The 25,519-nt window shown below is 42.2% G+C and overlaps 1 protein-coding gene across 2 annotated transcripts in view; it reads left to right on the forward strand.

Moving 5' to 3' along the window:
• The window catches only part of DSCAM (DS cell adhesion molecule), a 365,785-nt gene extending 340,490 nt beyond the window's left edge, over positions 1–25,295 (forward strand). Inside the window, exons 29-31 of one of the 2 annotated variants that reach the window (XM_062515218.1) lie at positions 3,078–3,275; positions 6,544–6,854; positions 24,963–25,295. In XM_062515218.1, the coding sequence (XP_062371202.1) occupies positions 3,078–3,275; positions 6,544–6,854; positions 24,963–25,244 (791 nt within the window). In that variant the 3' untranslated portion in view covers positions 25,245–25,295. Of the gene's footprint in view, positions 1–3,077; positions 3,276–6,543; positions 6,855–24,900 lie in introns of both variants that reach the window. The other variant, XM_062515217.1, reaches the window with a different exon arrangement.
• The last annotated feature ends 224 nt before the right edge of the window (positions 25,296–25,519 follow it).

Consider the following 25,519-nt stretch of genomic DNA (forward strand, 5'->3'; position numbering starts at 1 on the left):
ACTAGGTTGAATGATTAGTTATGAGTTAGAAATTTTACCAAAATGTAGTTCACTGAAGTGTGCAATTTCTGAAATCTCTTGGATTATTTCTGTCCCCTGATTGTTTCAGACTTTACTTATTGAGTTTGGTGAACATAAATGCTGAAAGCTCCGTTGCTAAATGCAGATTGTTTGAAAAATCCATTCCCACCACAGTCTTTTAAACAATAGGTGTTCTAGTCCTGGCCTTGGTGCTTTTTTCGCTTTTTCATCTTTTTTCAGGTCATTCCTTGAGGAGTAGATTTTCTAATGAGGAAAGAGGCATCACCCCAAAACCTCATGCCTGTGTCATACCACAGAACTTCATAGCACCTTCCTTACTAATGCCACTTTGTGTGCAGTTCTGTGCTTCATTCCTCTGCAGCCAGGGAGACAATTCCTTCCAGTTAAATGTGGATCTAACTCATGTGTAAAAATATGATCTGTATCCAGCCCAGCTTGGAAATAAAAATCCACCAGCACTTTTATTAAGTAGTACAGATCTGATTGCAGCAGTGCACAGGGCTGGGTCAAAGACTTCCAGGTAATGTTCTCTGGATTTAAGGCACTAATCCAGCTTTGCTGCAGGCTGGGTGATGGCATGTTGTCTAGAGCCACCACTTGTGCTGTGAAGAAGAGAGCAGAGCCCAGCTGGCTGGCTCAGAGCTTATGGACCCTCCTGCCTGAGCCCACTCACATTCACTAAGTGACAAATACTCCTTTACACCATGTTTTAAGTTCTTCTCTTGTCCTTATATATTTATTTATTTATGGAAGTGATGCTCTGTAAACTTTTACCTTGCTGACCCCAGCTCTCTCCAGTTGTGTTTGACAGCAGAGCTGGCATGACCAGGGCCCCAGCTGTGTTTGGAGCCCCCTGCCAGCTCTGAGAGTGCTGTGTCTGTGCTGCACAGCCCCTCACAGGGGCACAGCACGGCTGGAACACAGCTCCTGCTCATCAGGATGAGTGCTGAGCTCCTGTGTGCTGGCAGAGGTTCTCCCAGCTCATTCCCACTGCTGATGAGATCCTCCCAAGTCACAGGATCAGAGGCTGACATCCAGAGGGACATCTGGGCCCTGGTCAGTCCAGCCCCTCTGCTCACAGCAGGGTCAGCAAGGGCTGGCTACTCAGGAACATCCCCAGATGGCTTCTGAATGTTTCCAAGGGTGGGAACTGCACCACCAGTGTGGACAGCCTGTGCCAGGTCTCAGTCTCCCTCCCATTAAAATCTTTCCTGATGCTCAGGACGAAGCTCCCAAGTTTCTCCTTGTGGCCATGGCCGCAGGTCTTCTCACTGGGCACCACTGACAGAAACTTGGCTCTTGTCCTCTTGCCCTTCAGGTATTTCTGTACATTGATGGCATTCCCCCAAACCTTCTCTTCTCCAGACCACTGTGCCAGGAGCTGTTTCCACCAGCACTCTCCTTCTGTTCCCCATGTTCTCCCTTGGATGAGGCTCACTCCTGGCCACACCACAGCCACGTGCCACATTCCCAAGTGCTGGTTTGCACCATACAGAGCACGGATTTGGATGTTGTCCATGTGAGGCAGCTCTGTGCTGCACTACCAGGAGGATCAATCATCAATGGCACCGGCTTCTAATTTTTCCACTGCTGTAGAGGAAAAAAAAAAAGGAGAAGGATCAGACCATTATTTGTAAATAAATGCCTTGTTTCTTTGAAGCAGAATACAAATTCTCACTGGGAATGCTTAGGCAGAAGCAGTGCTCAGAGGTATTATCTGGGTATTGCTTTTTCTTTCAGTTTCTTCTGCTAAAGTCTCTTACCTCAGAGACTGACAACTTCACCATTTGAATGTCAAAGAACATTTTGAATAGATTTGAATTTTTCATTTCTAATACCCTTTCTATTGTTAGTGATACTCTTTCAGAAGCCTTGAAGAGAAATCCTTCAGTGCTGATGTAGTCACTCTGTTTGCCACATAATTATTTTTTTCTCTTTCCCTTGCTCTGTTAGACTCACTTTTAGAGCAGAATTCTTTATTAATAAGTTCAAGGAGGTCAATTTTGGCACACAGATTGCTTTTACAATCTTGGTCACAATATTATCTCTAAGTTAATTTAAAAAGTACAACGTTGCTGACCTTAAACCAGTGGTAGATGATTTTTAAAGTTTGAGAAATTGTATTAATTTACTAATTGTTCCAAAGCAGTTAAATCTTTATGAACCTGTTCCCACTGAAACTCTGATGACATGATTACAGCTTAAGTTTTATGTCTTGGCCACTTGTTAAAATAGGAAATCTGTAGCTGATCAATACTGTAATATAGTAACAGTATGTCCAGAATACAAAATTATAGCCCCACATTTCTGAGCACATCTGTTTAAAAACTGACAGCAGGTACCTGGTGCAGGGTGTTTCTGAGAGCACATCTATGCTGATAATCTACCTTGCACTTCACTTGAGGTGGGGTGTGAAATCCCTGACCAGATCTACTTGCCTGGTGCTCTTTCAGTTCTCCGAGTGGTTTTGGTGCTGGAGAACTGCTTGTCTTGGAGTAAAGGGATAATGAATGTGTCAATGGAAGAATGATGGGCCTTCAGCTCTTCAGTTCCACCCTTGATAAAATATAGAGTTTCATTAGAAAGAGAGCAGTTCTAGAAAAGCATCAGCAGTTTGGTGATGATCATTAACACTGTTCATTTTTTTCCCCCAGAAAGAGTGTCTTGACTTTGGGAATTTTCAACAAACATTATTTCAGTATCCATCCCCTTCTGGAAGGGGGAAGTGAAGGGTCAGGCACTGATCTCTCTGATAACCAGGGACAGGACACAAGGAAATGGCTGGAGCTCTGTCAGGGAAGGGTTGGGTTGGATATCAGGAAAAGGTTCCTCACCCAGAGGTGGTTGCATGAATGGCCAGAGCTCCAGGAGCATTTGGACAGCGCTGCCAGGGATGCCCAGAGCGGGGTTGTTGGGGGTGGCCAGGGCTTGGACTGAATGATCCCTGTGTGCGCCCTCCAACTCAGGACATTCTAGGACTCTGTGATTCCGACAGGGCTGGTTTCTTCTTACCCCCTCTCTGCCATCCCTCCCAGATCCCACCACGAGGAGGAGTGCCAAAACCGGACCCACAGCGCGCAACCGCTACGCCAGCCAGTGGACCCTCAACAGACCCCACCCCACCATATCAGCCCACACCCTCACCACAGACTGGAGGCTGCCCACGCCCAGGCCAGCGGGGTCAGTGGACAAGGAGAGTGACAGCTACAGTGTCAGCCCCTCGCAGGACACAGGTATGGACTGGGCTCCCCGCAGGGACAGCGGCGCAGCAGCAGCTGCAGGAACCTTCCTGTTCCTGGCTGTGCCTTCTCTGGAGCCCAGGTGGTGTTGTTCTTGCCTTGCCAGGGTGCTTTTTCTGTAGGTTATTTATGAGGAGTGCCACAAATGCTTGTTGTGATAATGATGACAAATATTTTGCCTCAGGTTCTTCATTCCACACACGTCCTTTGAAAAACATCCTTCCTTTAAAAGACAAGGTAGTAAATTTTCCTGTAGCTTCCCGAACCAAAAAGCAAAAGTAGGAGAATTTGACTAGAAATGGAGAATATTAGTCAGCAAGAATATCCTTGAGTCATGTTTGGAATGTTTTTTAAGATTTGAACAACCTTCAGGCTACCATTTTTATTTTCCCGTTCATGCAATATGTTCATTCTCAGTGGGGGGAAAAAACCAACCAAACCAAACCAAGCCAAACCAAACCAAACAAAAGACCCCTCTGGAATTAGAGTCCAAGTAAAAATCCATTCAGAGCACTGAATTATGCAGCAGCTGGTCAGGAGTTTCCTGAGAAGCAGCATGGGGTTTATTCCTCTATGATGACAAGTGAGGAGACACTGAATACATATTCTGCCTGCAGTTCCCATCTCTTTTTGATGCCGTCACATCATAAATGCAACTGGAACTGGGAAAAAAAAGCTTTTTCCACTGTCCTATGCTGAAAAAAAAAGGCAAACAAATGAGTAAACTAATAACTAGAAGAACAGTCCAGAAGTAAATCTAATAAAGGTTAAAAAAAAGAAGTGTAAATTATTTCTCAAAGGGAAGCCTGACTAAAGTGAATCCAGGCTTGCTCTGGCTTCCTCAGAAGGAATTGCCAACTATCTGTCCTGATTTTAGGAGAAAGGTATTCATGATGTGTTAGAGCTACAAAGCAGTGGATGTGAGTGGTCTGTCACCATAAAAGCCAGTATGACTGGTTTGTTTTCTGTAGAACAACTGTCTGACTTCACTCATATTCAGTAATTTACAGCCAGGAGTTCTCAGCATTTCATAATTCACCCTCTTAAACCCTGATGTTGTCCCCATGGGGTAATGGCAGTCACTAGATACCTCCAGCCAGCTGACAACATTCAGGTAGTATTATCATAAATGTTTAAGATTATTCAATATACAAATCTAAATATAAATAGAAAATCTCCTCTCAAAAACCCTTTCTCTAGATGCTTCAGATTTCAGGTGCATTTGGATGTGTTCCAACCTCTTGTCACCCAAGGATATTTTCCAATGTGTGTGGCAAAGGGCAGAAATTAAATTTACTGTGTGGTTTAGTAGATAAACTACATCCAATTATGTAAACAGACTTCATAATCTATATTTTAACAAGCCTACTTTTCTACTCTGTGTCTACCTTTGAGCTCACAGTGATTTATGTAAGGGATAGCAAACTTTAGATCAAGAAAGGTTTTCTTGTGCCAAAAAGCAGCTCTATTACGTCACTTGGTTTCTGGGAAAAGAGTAGAGTCCATTTAATTTAAGTGCTTCAGAAGTTTAATACTTTCAAATAAACATATGTAGCCAAATTATGTGTTCAAGAATCAATTGAGCTAATGTGCACATTTGATCACTTCTCCAATCTGGAGTTCAGATTTCAGGAGCTGGTTGATGCAGCTGATATTTGGCAGAATTTAGCACTTATCTAAACAATTCCAGGCTTACAAAGCAGTAACTTTTGAGTTTAGGAGAAATGCCTGGCAGCAGTTCATAGCTGTGACTGAGTTCTAATGTTCTAACTGAAGGCCATTAGAAATATCCTGATCAGTCTGTTCACATGAAGTTCAAGAAGTTCCATAAAGTTCACCCTGGGCTTAGATAAACTTTCACCAAATCTAAAGCAGGTGTTCAGGCAGATTGCTTGTGGAATATTCTCCCTCTTGCCATGGGATATGGGGAGCTGCAGGTCCTGAGGTTCAATGGACCAAGCTGTGACCTTTGCATGACCACAATATTCACACGCACTGCTCCATGGCACTGGGCAACTGCTGCCTCCTGGGGGTTTCCTGCTGACCAAAAATATGGGAAGGCATCACTGAGGTCTGATGTACAAATCAAATGTGAAAATGTGAAACACAGAATGATGTTTCCTGTGGGTGGAAAGTAAATAAAAAAAAATAAAAATAATAAAAAAAAAAAGGCACACAATATAAAAGATAAAGATTTGCAATAATGACACACTTGCCTCTGGCTGCTGCAGGAGGTCCATTTTTATGAATTAGCTATTACACTGTGCCTGTTTATTGAACATTACCAAAACATTTGAAATTGCACAGATCTTGTGATGAAACACGACTTCTGCCCAAGGAACTTTTCAAAGTCCCCTGCTCTTCCAGCCCACTGAAGTAGAAACGCTGTGGGTACAGCAGCCCAGCAATTCTGTCCCTGCAGAAATGAGCCCTGCATTTCCAGAGTGCTTTTTAATGTATCAGTAGCCATTTACATCTTCAGTAACAATGTTGTTTAAGACATATTGATATTCTCAGAAACTCATCAGCAGAAAAGAACAGCTTGTAGGTCATAATAACCTGTGTGTCAAATATGAATTCCTCTATTAGCTTCAGCAGCACTGAAAAAAGTAACTGAATGACTGCAGGCTGTAGCTGTCAAATATTGCTTTCTGAAGACCTTTGTTCCAAATGAAATGAGTTAGTGTTTTACCTGGTGTCTAGAGAGACAATATCTGAGAGCCACTACCTTTCTATTTGACCTTTGTTCCAGCACTTTTGAAAAAAAAAAAAAAATATATATATATATATATATACACGTATGATGGAAACAGGACAAAAAGGCTTTCCTTTCTAACCTGTGTATAACCCCAGTGAAACCTCTCTGAGATGCATTAAAAAGATAATGTAAAGAAGCTGTTTCCTATTTTGCTAAATCTGATTTGTGAGTTTGAAACCTTTTGAAGGCGTTTAAGCTTTAGAGAATTTTTTTTCTGAAAAATTTAATATTTTTCATGTAGTACAGGTTATTTTTTAAAAAAGAAACATGATCTTATTGCTAAGGCACCTAATGCTGCTCACAGGATTAAGCTTCACTTTAGATTATCTACAATTGTCAAGTTCCTGACTAAACTAACACTTGTGCTGGCAGTTGCAGATTCATTTAAATCACCTTGATAACTTCAAGGCCTTTACTCTGCAATATCATGCTCGTGGCTTTCCTCCCAAAAAGGGCCTGTGCAGATGTTTTCTCTCTCCCGTTGTTCCCACTCCTGGCACTTAGATCGGGCGAGGAGCAGCATGGTCTCCACAGAAAGTGCCTCCTCCACCTACGAAGAGCTGGCGAGGGCCTACGAGCACGCCAAGATGGAAGAGCAGCTGAGGCACGCCAAGTTCACCATCACGGAGTGCTTCATATCAGACACCTCCTCGGAGCAGCTCACGGCAGGGACCAACGACTACACGGACAGCCTGACGTCCAGCACGCCGTCCGAGTCGGGCATCTGCAGGTTCACAGCATCCCCCCCCAAGCCTCAGGATGGAGGGAGGGTGATGAACATGGCAGTTCCCAAGGCACATCGCCCAGGTGAGGCAGCGCAAAGAATTTGCTGGTCATTTTGGGGGGGATTTCAACCCATGCCCAAGCTGGGAAGAAGGAGAGGGTGGATCATAATCTACTCACAGATGTAACTGGGGTTTGTGCTGATGCCTTTTGGGCTATCTAAAACAAGAGGCCAGCCAAAATTAAGGGAGTAATGATGCCTAGAGAGGCTACCTAAAACAGAGGCTGGACAGTGGTAAAGGAATAAAGTAGGGGTTTATTAAGAAGGCCTTCAAAGGATTCACCTTGGGCAGTACAAGAGCCTGGCCATGGCTCTACCCAAGATGGACCCCAGGTCATGAGTTTTTACATTTTATAAATTTTGGTCCATTTCCACATTGGGATTAATTGCCCAGTTCCAGCTCCAGGTTCTGCAGTCCCACCCTCCCAGATTCTCTCCTCAATTCTCTGCTGTGTTTTGCACTTTTTGGGCCTGAAGCTGCAGTGGTGTCCTTGGTTCTGGGGCTGGAAAAACGATTATTTTGTCTGAATGAACTGTGAGGAGAACTTGTAGCACTTTATATGGAGTTAAGAGTCACACACCAATGCAGTGCAGAATCTGGAAAATGCTAAATCTAAAACTTAAAGTATCAGTAAAAATCAGTTCTATTTATTGAAGGGCCTTCAGGTACATTTCATGCAGATGAAGCCCCCCAGGGTTACACCCAAAATGGGTGATGGGTCATGGGTTTTGAGACTTTTGTAAGTTTGGTCCACTTGCATATTGGAGGTTAATCTTCCAATTACAGCTTCAGGTAATTAAGGCATTTACCCCAGGTTTGCTCCCCCCAGGTCACTTTTGTTTCCATTTCTCAGGACCTGAGGCAGTGAGGTCTCCTTGATTGCCAGCCTGGAGAGGAATTGTTGTGTGTGCCCAAAATGGGAGAGCAGCAGCCAACGCTCTGTATGGAGTTTAGATTTATACACTAAAGAATTGCAGGATTAAAAATACATGAAAATATAAAAGCTAAAATCCTACGGCATCAGTCCCAACTAATGGAACATGTGAGCATATTCTCCCACGTACAGAAAACATGTGAATTCAGGAGCAGAAAGAGGCTGAGCCATCAGATCCTCTCCTCACACTTGCAGCCATCAGGCCATTGACCCTTCTGGGATAAATAAGACCATATGTGGGTGCATCTGCCCATCTCCAGCTGAAATCAGCCTCTAATAAACCGTGTCTCACTGTGGTGCTTCATGCTTGGGAGCAAAAGTTGGCTCTCATCAACTGCTCATAAAGACAGATTGCAGGAGATGTGCTTGTCTCTTCTGCCTTGGGGCTTGTCAGACTTGTAACAACCCTCTGGTGATGTCCTGGAGCTGTTCCACTCTCTGTCTTCGACATCACCTAGTATCAAACTCGAGATAGCTAAATTGGGAGGGAATAAAATAAAGGAGAAAATTAAGACTTCAGCTCTTTGCAGACTGAAGGTACTTGCAACTGAGGTACTTGCAACTTTTGGGCTCAGTCAAATTTCCAGATCACAAACATGTTTCTACTGATACCTTAGCTCCCAACAGCACAGGCAGGTTATTTGTGATACTCTGAGATCAAGCAGGTTATAAAATCTCAGAAGATTTGTCAGTCATTGTTACAGGATAGAGAATGTGACAAAGCAGAGTAGAATTCAAATGGGGAAAAGGCATAATTATATTAGTTTGCTTTCTGAAGACATGATTTATTTTGTTTTGTATTGTTTCATTTTGTTTTATCTTGTATTATTTTATTTTATTTTATTTTAGTATAGTTTAGTATAGTATAGTATAGTATAGTATAGTATAGTATAGTATAGTATAGTATAGTATAGCATAGCATAGTATATACATTTGCCAGTGTGACTGCTGCTACTCAGATCCACAGAAAGCAATTAGTGGTGCTCACCTATGTGAAAAAGAGTAATAAATAATCTATGGAGGGTCTTTTGTTCAGTATTCACCATAACAAGCAGTGGTTGTGAGGACAGAGGAATGGAAGGGAGACAGTGGGATCAGGAAGGGCCATTCAAAAGCAGGAACACTGAAAATAAAGCATCAAGGATTTGGCTGGAGAAAGCTAAGAGAAAAATGTGGGAAGAAAATGCCCAAGCAGAAGGTAGAGACAGTTATAATACTCGAGGCAGGAAATTATTGTGTCACATAGATAGATAAGAGAAAAAATAAGTAGGAAATAAAATAGTAGGAGAAATTGCTGATTTCTGTGTAGTCACAGGGTAGAACCACAAACCCACGAGCTGTAGAAATAGATAAAGATAGAAATAATTTTCATTTCTAACCCCAAAGAAGTAAGATAAATATTTGGCCCTGCTCTGCTAAAGGGAAGCATCTGCATTCACAGCTAAGTCAAAACTGAACTCTTTCCTTCCAAGCAGTCAACAGATATTTTTTATTATTTCTTTAACAAATATCTTGCTCACTTTCTTTTCATGTTCCAAATACATTGCTTATGCATATTTAGTATTTGGAAATATTCTAATATATCCCATATAAAGCTTGATTTTCTTGAGGGCAAATATAACCAAAATTTGATCCCTGTGCTTGAGTAAAAACTCTTCCAGGGTTGGAACAACCGTAGAGCCCCTCCAGTAATTTACAGACTTGTAGTCATGTTTAGCTCTGTTAGTTTTAATGGTTTTATTTTTCCCTACTTTTTTTGATTAGCTTTAACTTTCCTTTGTAGCAAGGACATTAAATATACTAGAAAAATAATTAGCTTCATTACCTTGAAAGAATAATTGAGGGTTCCAGTGGGGCAATTTGAATGTTGGCCCATAAGTATTGAATAATGCATTATTAAAGGTCACTTTTTGAAGGGTTTTTAAAAAAAAAACATGTGGATAGGAAGAACTTTCAGCAGTAGCAGACAGACCAATATTTTAATTTTCAAGTCAATGAGGAAACACTTACTGGGCATCTTTCCTCTTTACCCACCACTTCAGACATTTTCCAGAGGTAATTAGTAATTAAAATATAATTAATCAAAGTCATTCTCCATTTAAGGATGTGGCAAAGAACTAAATTAACTCAAGGTATTTAGTTTGAGTGGACGAGAACATTTGAGATAAATCACTGTGCTGCTTCAGCACACCTTTATTCTTCCTTGAAGTAAATCTTTTCTTTCAAGTGAACTTTTACCCATTTTCATGGTGCTTTGCTTTTCTTCTCAGCCAATTCAATCTTCCAGGGAAAATGTCACTTTCAATCATTTCTGCCTCTTCCTTCCTAATTTCTGACCTCCCTTTTCAAGCTGCTGCCTGTTGCATCTTATGGTTGCAGTCAAGTTTCAAGAGTTTGCAATAAGTACTATTTGTTTCTCAAAATAATTCCCAACAATTATAAGACAGTCTGAGAAAAAGACTGTTAGAAAAAGTTATTTTGATAAATGGGGCATTTGGAAATGAATCCACCCAAGGGCAAAGCTGAAACTTAACTCACAGAAGGGAACAATGGAGTTTGCTGGTGAATTAATTCCCAGGGATGGAGATGAGGCTGAGAGACTTCTTGGTTCCTGCACCCTCTTTTTTGTCCTTGAAGACAGGAATTTGCTTTTCCCCAGTCTTCAGGCACTTCTCCCAGTCCCCATGATCAATCAAAGACTATTGGTGTTCTGGCATCTGCCAGTTCCCTCAGCACTTGTAGGCACATTCCATCAAAGCCCATGGATTTACATGGACCCAGGTTGTTTAAGCATTCACTGACCTGGTCCTTGGCAGGGGTGAGTCTCTTGTTCCAGACTGTCCCACTGATCTCTAGGACCTGGGATTCCTGAAGGCTGGTCTGGCTAGTGAAGGCATTCAGCCTTTTCCATGTCCTGTGTCACCAGGTTCCATTCACAGGGGGGCCACATTTTTACCTGGCTTTCCTGTTGTCACCTCTAAACTTACAGAAGATTTTTCCGTTGCTTTGACATCCCTGGACAGATTCAAGTTCAGCTGGGCTTGGGCTTTCCTAACCATGTTTTTGAATTTCTCTTTATTCCCACTGGGTTATTCTTGCCTGCTTCCACCCTCTTGAGTACTCCCTCTGTGTGTGAATTTTGCCAGGAGCTTTTTGTTCATCCATAGAGGCCTCCTAGAATTTTTTCCTGAGTTTCTGCTCACAGAGCTTGGAGAAGGTGATCCTTGAGTATTAGCCAGGAGGATACTTTAGCTGATGGTACAAACAGCTGTAGATGTTTTCTGCATCGTTGTCCTCACACCAGGCCAAAACTTTCAAGTATATGGAAAACATTTTTTAAACAGTCTTCAGTTAAAAAAATAAAAAAACCCCAAAAAATAAATATATAAAAAAAGCAAACAAACAAACAGAAGGATAAAAACAAAAGAAAAAAAACAACCAAACTTCAGGAGTTTCTCTGCATTTTCAAAAGTCATAGCTACAGGAAATGGAACATGGAAGTAAGATTTTTTTTTCTTTAAACAATTCCTACATTTGGTATTTTGAAAGCATGTCTCACACATCCTTGTGTTCTGACCTTTACAACACCCAAGCAGATTTCCAGAAAATTATAAGATTAGAACAGATTGTCCAGAGAAGCTGTGGCTGTCCCTGGGTCCCTGGCAGTGTCCAAGGCCAGGTTGGACATTGGACTGGGAGCAGCCTGGGTCAGTGGAAGGTGACCCTGCCATGGTAGGGGTGGCACTGGATGAGCTTTGTGGTTCTTTCCAACCCAAACAATTCTGAGATTCTGGGATTATTCGTAGTTCATGCTCCACCATTACCAACACCACCATTAATTTCCTTTTTATAGCACCACATTACAAACCACCAAGCAAACTGGAATTGCTGCTTAACAACAACCTCTGCACAGCTTGCAAAAAGTGAAGGGAGGGATGCAGACCTGCACATGAGGTTTTGTGGACTGCACAGAGCTGTCAGACCTAATCTGCCCAGACCTTGAAGGTGACTGACTGTAGATGGTGACATTTTTCAGGAAGTCACCAGAATAGTCATGTGTCCCAGGAGGCATCTTAAAAGAGAAAATTGAAGCAGTAAAAACATCACAGCAGGATTTTAAAGCTGTGGGATAAATCAAATCCTTTACAAAAGTGGGTCTTCTTAGCTCCTGCACCATGTTAAAATCCTTTCTTGCTTTAAAAAGGGTGGCAACTCATTGGTTTTGTTGCATCTTTCTCAGCATCAGAACTCCCAGAAGTTTGGGATTTGGATTATTATTTTCCTCCCCACAGCAGTCATTAACTACAAGTTTGGTTAGTAAGATCAGGTCTGCAAGGAGTCACTTAAGCAGAGTAAAACTGAGGCATTTTTTCATATAAATATTCATAAATTTCAACAATTGCAACCCCAAGTTTACCTGTGAGGTTGACAAATGAGTCCATGCCTCATCCTCCCAAAAAGGGACAGAAATTGGAAAGAAATGCACTCTCTTCCTACCTCCCACTGTGCCATCAAAGAGTCTGTAATGTAGAAAAATGGAAGATAATTGTAGGGGTTCAAAGAGTTTTATAATAATGTTCCCTTTTTTCTCTTTTAAGAACAATAATCACATATTGAGTTATCATAACAGTTATTCTTCACTGCAATAAACATTGCTGGAGCAGTTTATTAAAAATAGATTCCTGTTATTATAATTTTAAATCTCAGTAATAGCCTCAGCCAAGAAGCCTGTTGGGTTTTTTCTTCTCTTTACTCCTAAATAATTGTGCTGGAGAAAAGAACCACTATTAACTGGGAAATATTTTGATGTTCTTTGTGTCCCAAATGCTATTTATGTCTGGGGTTCTTTTGTGGACAGACCACTTATTTGCATCCCCTGGCAATGGAGTTCATGCTTGGAAGGAATAACATCAGGGCTTGAATAGGAGATGTCTAGAAAATTTTAATTTCTTTCAATTTGAAGAAACCTCCTTTCACACCGGGGTATTGCAAAAGTCAGACCCCCAATTATATTTTTCTCTTTTGCTAATCAGCAGTAAAAAGAACCTTTGCTTATATATGACATTGTCCTTAAGGATTTGTTTGACTTGGATCAGGAATTTCTCTTCCTGATGTCACAGAACAAGTTCAAGGTCATTTTTGGCCATCCCACCTCCTCAAAAATGGGGAGAGATCACATGAATATAAAAGCCCTGAAGGACTAAAGCATCCCAAATATGATCCCAGGGAAGAAATGTCTCTCAGGGGGTATATCAGACTAGTAGATTTGGAAATCCATTTAAAGCATCACAAGGTTTTATATCTCAGAACTTCCTCTACAAACTTTCAGCCAGTGAAAGGAGCCAGTTTGGAAAGAACCCTGCTCATGAGTGGGGAGAAATGGCATTTTTGGAGATTTTTCTAGGGTCTGATTTCACAGCCTTGAATATGTCAGGGCCTCCCCACTCCTCCATAGGGAACCCAAGTGCTTTCCTGGGTCCTCCCACCTGCACAAAGCAGGAGCCCCCCTTCTCCAAGCCCCTGCTCCCCTGGAAACACTTTCCTCCTCTGTCTTTGTGTTCTTGGCTGCTGGGCAAGAGTACTATTTCTCTTCTCTCCATTTTCCAGCTCTTCTCCTTGACCCCAGAGATCTGGCAAGGTGACATTGCCTTTTAACGTCAGCCAAGGCCAGGCCAGGCCTGATCTCAACCAAGCCCTCACCATCCAGATTTTGGACACTTTTTGGCTTTTTACAGCTGGGCACCTCAGTCCAACAGCTCAAGTCTAGCCCTTAAACCTACTACATATTAACTAGGAAAAAAATACTGATTTAACCTCTCCAGCTCTGCTGAATGATCAGGTTCTCTCTGTTTTTCAAATGCCTTAATTAGCATTCTTGACCCAATTTAGGAGTTTCTCGCTGTTTTGACTAATCCTGATGATTGAACAGCAAAGCCTTAACATGTAGACAAGCCCTGAGCTAAAGAATGCAAGTACTTTATTAAAAGATTTACAAGGGTCCCTTAAATGCAGTCTGGATATCACCTGCAGTGCCTAAATGTTGTTTTAAACACCCAAGTCAAGAAACAAATCTTCTTTTCCAGAATTCAGACACTGCAGCTAAAAATAAGCTGCTTAGCATAATGAGAAAAATAAGAAGCAGGCAGCAGTAGAAGGCACTACAGTATTTTTCCAGTGTCAGCCCCGTAACCTGAGATGTGAACTCTTTTCCACTGCCCTGTGAGTTCAAGGGTGAAGGAGTCATTTCCCTCTGACACTGACTGGAGTCTATTTAGGGACTGGATTTTTGCTGGAAAGCTGCTGACTGAGCTCCACTGCCGTGGCTGTGACTGAATCCAATACAAATTTGGCCATTGGGGATTCACAAAGGCTGGGACTCCTGACAGCTCACCTTTAGCCTCCTTTCCCCATGCCTGCTATGTTATCCAGCCTTGGTTAAAAATGGGAAATAATTCCATGGTTTCCAGATCCAAAACCAAATTTCTTTGAAGATACAGAGGAATCTGTATCCTCCTGTTGTTGTTGTTCAGAAATCCCACTGCAAAGCACACAAAGGCTTAGATATGGGTTGTTTTGTGACTTAGTTTTATATTTGCGCTGTCTGGTTTCAAATACAGTAGAATATATTCAAAAAAATATGAATATGTATACACACACTGTATATAATGTGTACACAGAACAAAGAAATCACCATCCTGACTCTACAGGAAGAGACCAAGATCCAGATTTGAAAGAAGTCCATACGGATACAAATCAAAATAAGCAGGTGGAAAAACAGAAGGATAAGCACAGAGTGGGGGAAAAACCTTCTTGCCTACATTTTAACAGTAGTAAATACTCTTAGCATGTCTGTTGACTTGTATATATACTTATATGATATATCCTGAAGTTACTCCCCTAGATGAGCATCTCTAATGTTTCCATATTAAATCCTTCTGTGCATGGAACAACTTCTTTTTATTTTCTGCTGCACTGTTGGAAAAGCAGGAGCATGTCACAAAGAGACAGACTGTGCCATTTGCTGCTTATCCTAGAAATGGCACATCAGTGATGAGAGGAAATTGCCTTTATCTTGTCTCAGGTTTTATTTCTGTGGAGCATCAGGAGCTTTTTCTCCTTCAGCTGAGAAAAGCTGAATGTTCTGCAGGGATGAAAACCATTTAATTCTGCATTTAATTTGACATGACTACATACTTGATATCATTGGCTTTCATTTTTATTCTGGTGGATTTGCAGACAGGAAGGCTCACACTGCAAGCTTTTTAACATTGCCAGTACAATAAAAATGAACTTAAACAGGTTCAGATGAGAAGCTGAAATATTCTGAGATCAGAAAGGAAAACTATATTGGTGTGAATCTTGAGTTTAAATAGGGCAGCAGTTCAGTTACAAGGTTTCTCTGCAGTTATGATGTGAAAGTTCCACTTTAGGTACTATAGAAGACACCTGTAACATAAATTAAAGTCATTGATGGCACTGGAACGGGTTTTCCAGAGAAGCTGTGGCTGCCTCATCCCTGGATGTATTCAGAGCCAGGCTGGACTGGGCTTGGAAAAACCTGGGATAGTGGAAGGATTTGAAACTAAATGATCTTTAGCATCTAACTCAAACTCTTTTGTGAGTCTATGATTAAAATAATCTAAATTATTTTTACAATTGTCACCTATGAATCAGTGATACTGATGGAAGATTTTTTTTAAGATATTAGGAAGATATTTTTAATTAGAGGAGAGAAACAAGTGATATCAATTCCTCAAAGACTCTGTGGGGAGTGTGTAGCAGCAAAACTTCCTGTTGCTTCCCAATTTATTCTTTATTTTTGTTTGAAAATTAACACTGACTTTGGAAAAAAATAGCGTCCAAAACTGTGCTGGTTCTGGCTACTCTTGGGGGTATTTTTCTATTTCTTCTAGACTAAAATTTGCACATAAAGGAAATCCCCTCCCTCCCCCAAGAATGCACATTTCCTATCTTTTCATTAGCAACAAGATCTTTCTTATTAAAAGTGAGGGGGTTGAAAATTTTAATTTAATTTGGGTTTTCTAAACTGGATTATTTGCTTTTTGGTCCATATATATACATGTATGTGTATATATATGTGTGTATGTAATATATATATATATACACTGCAGCTGTTAGACAACCCATGTTGTCTGTAGCTTTAGACACATTTGAGTGAGCTTTAGTTACTGAAGAATTTTATGCCTTAAGCAAGGATTACATTTATCAGTAAATTTTCAGCTACTTTCGTGCTCTTACACTTGTAACTTCAATATTAAATTGTTAATACTAACAGCAAAAGTTCCAAATCAAACCAATGATGCTGTGTCCACTTCAATTAACAGAACAGATATTTTAGAGCACTTAGGTTACGTGTCCCTAACTTGAACCTTACATCTACAAAAACTAGATTTTTAATTTTGAAACTGCTGAAAAATTTCACCTTCACAGTTTTGGGGCAGAGTTTGTGTGATTTTTGCAGCAGCAGGGGTTTCTATCCGGCCCTGAACAGACCCAGCCTTGCTTTAAGGTCCTTTCAGATACTTACAGCCATTGCTGATTTAACTGATGTCAGGCTCTGTTATTTCCCCTGTGCCAAGAGGACCCGAGTGTAATCTGAGCTCTACAGGAGAGCTGGCACTACGACACCTGAAAATGGAAACCAAATCTTACCTGCAAGAAAGGTCACGCTCGTGCTCTTCTTGGAAATTAAAGCAGGAAATCCTATCACTAGGGAAAAAAACTTTTATTTTCACAGTCCTAAACTGACTGTAGTGATGGTCTGTGCCATCCATGGAAGAGTTTTATGTGCTGGCCTTTAAAGCACGGCTCTGCAGATGTGTTTCAGTACTGCAATATTTATTCAGCATCCCTAATTTAAATGTGAGAGCTGTGAGAACCCCTGGTCCCAGGGGTTTAATTAACAAATTGCAATGCTGCACCTCGTCAGCATCACTCAGGGGATTCACTCTAATGGATGTGGGGAGGCTGAGTTACAGAAACTCACCCCAAACTCAGCGGAGAGCAGGGCACTGCTGGTACTGGTTTCCCTGCTGTAGCCTGACCTGCCCAGACTGTTTTGCTCTCCCGTTGCCGTGGCATGGTCAGGTTCATCCCTGAATTCACAGGAATGGCTCAGAGCCTGGAGAGGTCAACAGAGCATCTCCTGCTGATTCCAGTGAACCCTGAAAACTCCTCACCTCTCCAGCCTCTGTGCTGAATGCAGGCTCCCAGCATATCTCAGGAATAAACTTGTTTCCATGGAGTCAGGATCGATTTAACCCCCAGCTGAGGTGATGTATAATTGAACAGTTTCTGTTCACTGCACCCAGGGCCAGCAAATGAGTTTTAAAACTCCAGCCTTGCTAACCAGGGGCACCTCACCGAGGTTTTCAGCACAGTTTTCCAAGTTTTCTCAGCCACTGGGCAGGAGAGTGCTGGCTCAGAACATCCTTAAAAATGCATGAAGCCACTCGCGTGACAAGGTGCAGACAGAAGGGGAGTGCTCCTGGGCTTACCTTTTCTGTCACCATTTCATTATTTATTGACAGATTTGCTGACTTTAGTCCTGCAGCAGGTATTGATTTACACAGTGAGGCTCCTTTTACATGTTTTTATAACTTAGACACCTCATTAAATCCAAGCAGGAAGGGATCAGTTGCGCAGGTGCCCCAGCCCTGGGAGGCTGGACATCCACATGGCTTATCCATAGGGTCTAAATCTATCTGACCCCTGGAGTTAATCAATTTTTCCTTCCTTACTCAGTGTCAGAGAAGCCCTTAAAAATACATCAGTTCTCCTTAAAGTTACTTCTGGAAAGGTCTGGCAGGTGTTTTGAATGTGCAGCGCTGTGTTAGAGACCCGAGTTCTGCTTAGAGAAGTGCAAACTGAAAAAACACTCTTCAATTCCTGTTGCATTAGATCTTCCAGGAAGAGGTAACAATGTGATAATCAAGGCTCCTGCCATCCTCTCAGGCAGCTGCACAGTCTGTTATGTCAATGGAGTTCAGATGGATGATCTCAGTTCAGCTACAGCAGTCATGCTTTTGCTTTAAGACATCTTGATCAAAGGCTTTTTCTTGGAATCAGAACACTTAAATCTAAATAACATAATGAATCACCTTTTTAAAAAAACTAAAAAAAAATCCACATTAGTTGGAATCCTCATTTTCAGTCACTTAAACCTAATCTCTAGCAAGTAGAAATCAATTTATAGTCTTGCTGAAATCAATAGAGTCAGTGATTTATAGCAGCAGCAAATTTGGCTCCTGAACTACAGATTTACAGATACCCTGGTGTTCCTTAAGAGATAACTCTAACGATTGTAGTCAACAGCAACTGTTGTTTTTATTTTGCTCTGTGAATCACAGTTGGTATTTTGAGTATTTTTATGAAAATGCCAGTTTTAGCACACTGCAACGTGAAACATTTCACTAGGTGTTATGGATCTCTAAGCCATCTATGAGGGTGCAGTTTTTGTGTAGAAAGTTATAAAGTACAGCCCTGCAGGGGTGACGGAATTCTGATTTCTCCAGCTAGAAATGGGAAACCTGGCTATTTCTCTAGCATTTTTCACCTATTTAAAATGTAAACTTCATTAGGATGGGGTGTTTTTCTGCCTGCTGAAACACAGAGAGAAGCACAAGAGGTTATGATGCTGTGGGTCAGAGAGCCAGGAAGGGCAGGTTGGCAGCTGAAATGAGTCCTGCATTCAGTCAGTTTAATAGTACCCCCCAAATGCAGAGCACTTCAATCTTTTTTTCCTGGGCACCTGAGCAGAGGCTGAGGCTGCTCTGGAGAAGGGAAGGCCAAGTGCCTGCTCTCACAGCAGCTTTTTCACTAATGAGGAACCTGTGCCCTGTCTCCTCTCTCCTTCCTTTCCCCTTCTGCTGCTTGGCTCTTCTCAGACCTTTTGCTATTTATTCTGAATCACCCCAGAGAATTATTAAACCCAGTTTTTGTCTTGAAAATGTGGCCTCAGAAGCATCCTGTGAGCCCCTGAATGTGCTGATAATGGTGTGCTCCTGTTGGCACAGAGTGAGCTGAGATTGTCACTGGTTTGGCCAGTTAGAAATTTGCACATGGAAATTCCATTTCCATTACTGATCAACACTGTCTCTACAGAGTGGAGCCCTGGCATTCAAAGCAGTCTTCAGAAACTTTTACTCTCTACTTGGGGCATTTTACTGCAAGGAAATAACAATTATCCAACGAGTTGGGAAGGCAGTTCCACACTGAGCAGATCCTGAGGCTGAGCAAGAAGGTGCAGGATTGATCCTCTTCACCCCCCTCCTTCTTGGCTAAGCAGGACACGGGCTCAAGCTAACCAGATAATTGGCTTTATTGCTCATGAAGTGTGTTTATCCCTGGTGCTGCAGAGCGTGGTGAGCCCTGCAGGTGAGGGGATGGTTTCGGCGCGGTGCGGACACGAGATGGACAAGGGAGGGAGCACCAGCAGCTTTCCAACACTGACAGCAGCAACTGTGAGAAATGTTACTGCTGCTATCAGCCTGGCTTCAGACCAAGCTGCTGCTGTCCAAGAAAGCTTTGCCTGCAAAGTTTTTAATGGTGTGTCAGTTCTGGATGTGACAAAGGCCTCTGAGCATCACTTACACTCTTTTTTCAGCAAACCTCTCACCTTGTCCTTGCAAACCCCCCACTCTTTCCTCGTTTCTAATGCAGGTTTCCCTTACGGGCAGCCTTTGTCCTGAAAAACTGCCTGTGAGTAGCAGAAAAGGCTTTACTGATTTATTTACTGTGCTAGTGAGGTGGAAAAACCAACTCTAATTTTTCAATCAGCATAAACCTGAGCTTAGAACTACATCAGCAGCTCTGCCTCCTTTGGTTCCTTTCAAAAGAAAACACAATATTCCATCAGTGCTTCCCCTTCCAAAGACAGCACAAGCCAAGAGATGCCCAACAGAGTGGGACCCCATCTACACAGCATTTGTACACCCCCAGCACTGCACAAGGTCAAAATTTGCCCCTAAATGAACATAATTACATCAGCACCTTCCCTGGCCTAACAGGGCTGTATGGACTCACCCTGGCATGGTTTCTGATCCCATGGAATCATCCCAGAAAGATCTCTGAGAGCTTTTTTTCTGCCCACTCAGGTCTTAAAGCAGGACTTGTGAATGCCCTATTCAAGCAGCCTTATCCTTACCTTTGTTAAACAGAGGACCCTGTCATAGTCACCAGCCCTACTTCTCAAAACTTTCTGAGATAATCTTTCAAATAGCACGGCATTTCCTCCACAAGGCAACCAAACCTTGAAAACCCTCAGGCTGCCACCCTCACTGATGGTATCTCTGTTGGAGTGTTGTGAAGACAAATTGCTTTTGCTTTAGTGGAGGTTCTGATTCATGAGAAAATGCATAGAGCTCTCAGGTAAAAACTTGGTAAGAGCATCGTTTTTTTGCAGTCTTTGATGATCCTTATATTGAAAATGGCACAAATCCTTAGAATTTTTTTTCTGGAGTAGATGAAAGAAAAAGAAAAAGAAAAAAAAAACATCATGCAAGCTCTCTGGCATTTGAAAGAAGAATGAGGTAAATCTTTTGGGAGAAAGGAGTTCTTCTCAGCTTGGTTTAGTTCTGCAGACAAGACAGCTATCTTGAATAAAATCCAAGAAAAATTCATCAGTGATGTTTTTCCTGCATGCAGCCTGTCAAATTCATCTCAAGCCTTCCCACACCTGAAGCTGACCTCTGGAATATGGCTAAACATGTCTTGGTTTTTTGCAAAGTGTTTTATATCAGCTTAGTTGTACTGAAATAAGGAGAAATTATTTTTATTCAGTGTTGCAATAACTCAGAAAATACTTCCTTTTTTTGGTAGAATGTGTTACTCATTGTAAATATCACAGTAAGTGATTTTTAGCATTTGCTTACAAATATTTATTTGAACTAACATTTTCTTTAATGTACTACACTAAATAATTCATTAGAGGGTTGGCCATTAAGAAAACAAACAAATAATAAAAAAGACTGAGATAGCTCTGGCTTAAATTGCAGCATTCAGATTTCACTGGATGTTTATTATTTCTGTACAAAGAACTATAATGTTCTTATACAACAAATTCTCCTTTCTTAAAAATTGCAGAATCACTGAAAGGTCAAGGTGGGAAAGGACCTCTGGAGATCATCCAGTCCAAACCCCATTTTTAAAAATGCATCAGAAAAATATAGTTTTAGAATGTCTTTTGTACTAATTAAGCCAAAATGCATGAATTATTAAACATGCTCATTTGCAGTGCTCATGCACTTGAAAGGTTTGCTTTCATTACTAATAAGGCACAAACATGGCTGAAAAGAGGTAATTAGAGCATCAAAGGCAATGAACCATCCTGAAACTTCATAATGTTTTGCCCAGAAAAAACATCATTCAGCTGAATAGCAAGAAGCCAAAAAATGCCTACACTGCTGTGTCCAGAGGATAAGAACCAAAGTCTTCCCAAGCAGCTCCAGAGATACAGCAAGAAGCTTTTTTTCTGCTCAAAAATACCTTCAGAATTGATGTAGGAATGGCAAAGGTGAACCCCTGTAGTTATATTTCAAAGATTGTGTTTTCAAGTCAGAAACCCATTAGTTCTTCTAAATCAAAGACTTTTTTTTTCCATCCTGCGAGACTGTTTCAACCCAGCACAGAAGGAAAAGTTCCATTCTCAAAATTTTTCTTTGCCAGTGATTTTAATAATGTGCCATGTTTCATAAGCAGTTGCAGGGAGAGATGCTCCTTGCAGATGAGAAGGAGCACTGACACTTTTTATGATGGGAAAATGTGTATATCACATCAAATAATGAGGGCTCTGTATAAGCCATGTCAGAGATTGTGCTTTGAGTACGCAGCTTTGGAGAACAAGTTACACTCCCTGGTTTCTCTTTACTGAAATCCTGCTGGAACTTTGCCCCCAGACATTTAGAAAATTGCAGTAAAATGACTGCATATTGTTTACACAGATTATTGACTATGCTTTCTTATGTAGATTGAAGGATGGGGGGGAGAAAAATGTCTTTTTTACATAGCTCGAAGCTCCTAAATACACTTGAGAAATGTCTAGACAGCAACTTGAAAACCAACCTCCATCTCTGTAAGGTTCAATGCTCATCTTTTTTGTAGTCCACTCATACCCATAGCTCTCAAGAAGCAGCAAATATGCCAAAGCACAGGAGCAGCTCCGTGAGGAATCCACGGGGAGCTGCCAATGAGCCACGCTCCAGCTGCTGCTCCGCACCAGCTCCTTCCTGGAAAGTCAACAAAACAAGCAGAAAAATGCAGTAGAAACAGGGAGTGGGTGTAAAATGTCCTGGCTGGTGTTAACAAAGCAGTGGCAGCCCCTTACAGGCAGTGCTGGGTGACAGACACCTCTGGGAAAAGGCCGATAGTTGTGGGAAAAGAAACATGGAGTGGTTTGGGTTGGAAGGGTTCTTAAAGTTCATCCAGTGCCACCCCTGCCATGGCAGGGACACCTCCCACTGTCCCAGGCTGCTCCCAGCCCCAGTGTCCAACCTGGAACTGAACATTCCAGGGATCCAGGGGCAGCCACAGCTGCTCTGGGCACCCTGTGCCAAGGCCTGCCCACCCTGCCAGGGAACAATTCCTAATTCCCAATATCCCATCTAACCCTACTCTCTTTTGGTTTAAAGCCATTATTCCTTATTGTATCACCCTATGCCCTTGTCCCCAGTCCGTCTTCAGCTTTCTTGGAGCACCTTTAGGCCCTGGAAGGGGCTCTGAGGTCTCCCTGGATCCTTGACTTCTCCAGGTTGAACAACCTCAGCTCTCCCCTCCTATCTCCACCGCAGAGGTGCTCTAGCACTGGCTTCAACATAGAAAATGTTTCTTTTTCTGCTGGGGCTGAGGAACCCCTGGGAATGGCAGGAAAAACCCCCCTTTCTGACCCCAGCAGTCTCTAAACATTCCTGGCTGGAGGGAAGTCATCACTTTGGCATTACACACACACACACAAAGCTCTCACACCTGCTGTTGCCATGCTCCAAGGTGCATTTTGCTGACCCTGACAGTGAAACCCCCACACCTGAGGCAGCCAAACCAAGTTCCTCAAAACCTTCATTAGGCAGAGGTGTGGGAGCATCACACTCACTCCTGCCTCTCTCCCAGTGGGGAGGAGTGGGGTAGGAACAGGGCTCCTTCTCTGGGATATTGCAGTGCTGCACAAGACAGCCACAGGGAGCAAGTGACACAAGAACTTCCCATCCTGGATGTCTCCTGCCCTCACAGGGAATGCTCTTTGGAGCAAACCAACCCCACAGCTGCATTTTGGAAGGACTTGGACTACAAGGGGACGCAGAAGCAGAAGAACTGATACGGCCAGGGGTTCAGGGTCTGGGTGCCAAGGGGACAGGGCAGGTGCTGGACAGCACGGATGTACCCACGGGCAGCTTGGCTCAATGCCTGTGGAGAAATGCAGGGAGTTTGTGCCTCCCTGCTCCTGTGTCCATGTCCTGCTGTCCTTCACCCCAGCAGCAGCAACGTTGCTGTCTCAGCTGAAACAGGTCTCACATGCAGAATTGTGCTTGGTGTGAAAGGTACTGTAGGAGAATCTGGCAAACCAACAAGTAAAACCAATTAAAGTTAACACAGTTCCTTTTTCAAGAGGCAATCAGTGTGATTATCATCACAAACCTCCCCCTCTCCCTCCAACTCCACGGTGTGTGTCAGCCTCATCTTGAGATCCTCCTATCTTACTCCACGGGGGTAAAACACCACGTGCTGTGAGCCTGTGCTGGAGATGCATCCAGAAAAAAACATATGGTGTTAGACTGTGCCTCAGGGATTTCTATTGGAATAAACACAGATTCTGGCCAAATGCAACTCCTCAGCAATTCTCTGTCTGTGACCTGCAATTACAGATAGAGCAGATGCTGTTGGTTTTTTTAGGTAAGACTTGCAGTGCCTTGATTTACGTGGGAAAGCAGAGGACCTGTTTTATTTTAGGTCAGTGGACAGCTTTTAGCTGGGCTAGAAAGAACAAAATTGTTATACGTTGTTTTGTTATGAAGAACTGCTTTCCTGGTCTGTTGTTTATGCCACTGGCACAGGTCAGCCTTAATTTCTCCTGCTGTAAATAGCTCATGGAGAGCAACACAGGTGGTGTGGTGCCAAGAGTCTCCTACTTTAAACATTCAGGATGCATCCCATCTGTAGATGAGACTCTGGGTTTAATATTGACCATAAAAAAAAAGAAAAAAAAAAAAAAAAAAGAAGCTCCATATCTGCAGAGATCTGTAAAGATGGGAAAATACTGTTCTGAATGCTCCTGTAACTGTGCTCTTTTTTTTCATACATAGGTGAAGTTTCACGATCAAATATTTTTAGAAGGGAATGTCATTATGTGCCTGATTGCCTCTCATTTCCTTGAAGGAACGTCATGAATGCCTAACAGGCCCAGGAGTCGGGGAAATAATGAATAAGAGGTTTTCTTGACAATACAAAGCAGAAAGTTGATGCAAGAGCTCAGGTGTCAATCCCAGTGCATTTAGTTACCACAAAACCAGCAGCATCTTGATGGTCACAGTACTAAAAAAATTATTAGTGAATTAAAAACAGTGGTGATGGTTGACAGTTAAATTTTGTTATATGAGGACAAGGATGTTTTTTGTTTATTCAGAAATCTCTTGAAGACTATGGCCTTATCACTCTTGCATCAATTTTAAATAGTTTAGTGTTTCTACTCAAGACTGGAGCTTGTTAATTGGAATTGTGAAGGTTTCCATTTAAAACAGAAAATAAAAATGGGAAATTTACTGAACCTCCATTTTCCAAGTTTTTGACAAAGGAAAACCAAGACCTTTTCAGATTTTGAGAAGAAGCTTCTGTCTATTCATTTTTATCTCCTTCATGCCGTGAGTGCATGTAAAGCGCATCACACTCCTCATTTCATTGTGAAAATAAACATTAACAGTGAATCCTTGTGGATTTGCCCAAAAGGAGTTTGTTGCACAATTCTGTAAGATCACAGCACAGTAAATGGATGACAAATAATCTCTCAATTACAAAATCTGATCATAGATCCTCCCCTTTGGCTGCCAAACCAGCTCGAGCCGCTCCCGCCGGGCGAGCGCCACACAACGCGCGACCCGAAATAAAACCTCACTTCTCCCTTTTTTTTCTCCCCAGGTGATCTCATGCATTTGCCACCCTACCTTAGGATGGACTTTTTATTGAACCGTGGTGTGCAGGGCACAAGCAGAGACCTGGGTTTGGGGCAAGCCTGCTTGGAGCCACAGAAAAGCCGAACCTTGAAGCGTCCCACCGTGCTGGAGCCGATCCCCATGGAGACATCCTCCACGAGAGACGTCCAGTCATGGCAACCTGGTGCTGTGGCAACGTTACCTCAGCGAGAAGGAGCTGAGCTAGGACAGGCTCAAGCAAAAATGAGCAGCTCCCAAGAATCCCTGCTGGACTCCCGGGGCCACTTGAAAGGAAACAATCCTTACGCAAAATCTTACACCCTGGTATAACGAAAAGAGCATGGCTGGACAGTGGCTGTAAATATTTACACTGAAAAACAAAACAAAACAAAAATCCATTGAAAGCTACCTTTTTTTTATTGAATTCCAATATTTATAATTAAAGAAGAAGATTGCCAAAATATTTGACAAAAAAAAATAATAATATGAGCGACAGACAGTGCAAAGACTCTCTTGCTTTTTTTCTGTCTGAGTGTGAGCTTCATCTGACTGGGCATCTGAATTTTTGGGTAAAAGAGTCCAGTTTTCTGATCTTCACAAGCGTT

This window comes from Cinclus cinclus, chromosome 2 (assembly GCF_963662255.1).
Source record: "Cinclus cinclus chromosome 2, bCinCin1.1, whole genome shotgun sequence".
In the NCBI taxonomy this organism is placed as follows: Eukaryota; Metazoa; Chordata; class Aves; order Passeriformes; family Cinclidae; genus Cinclus; species Cinclus cinclus.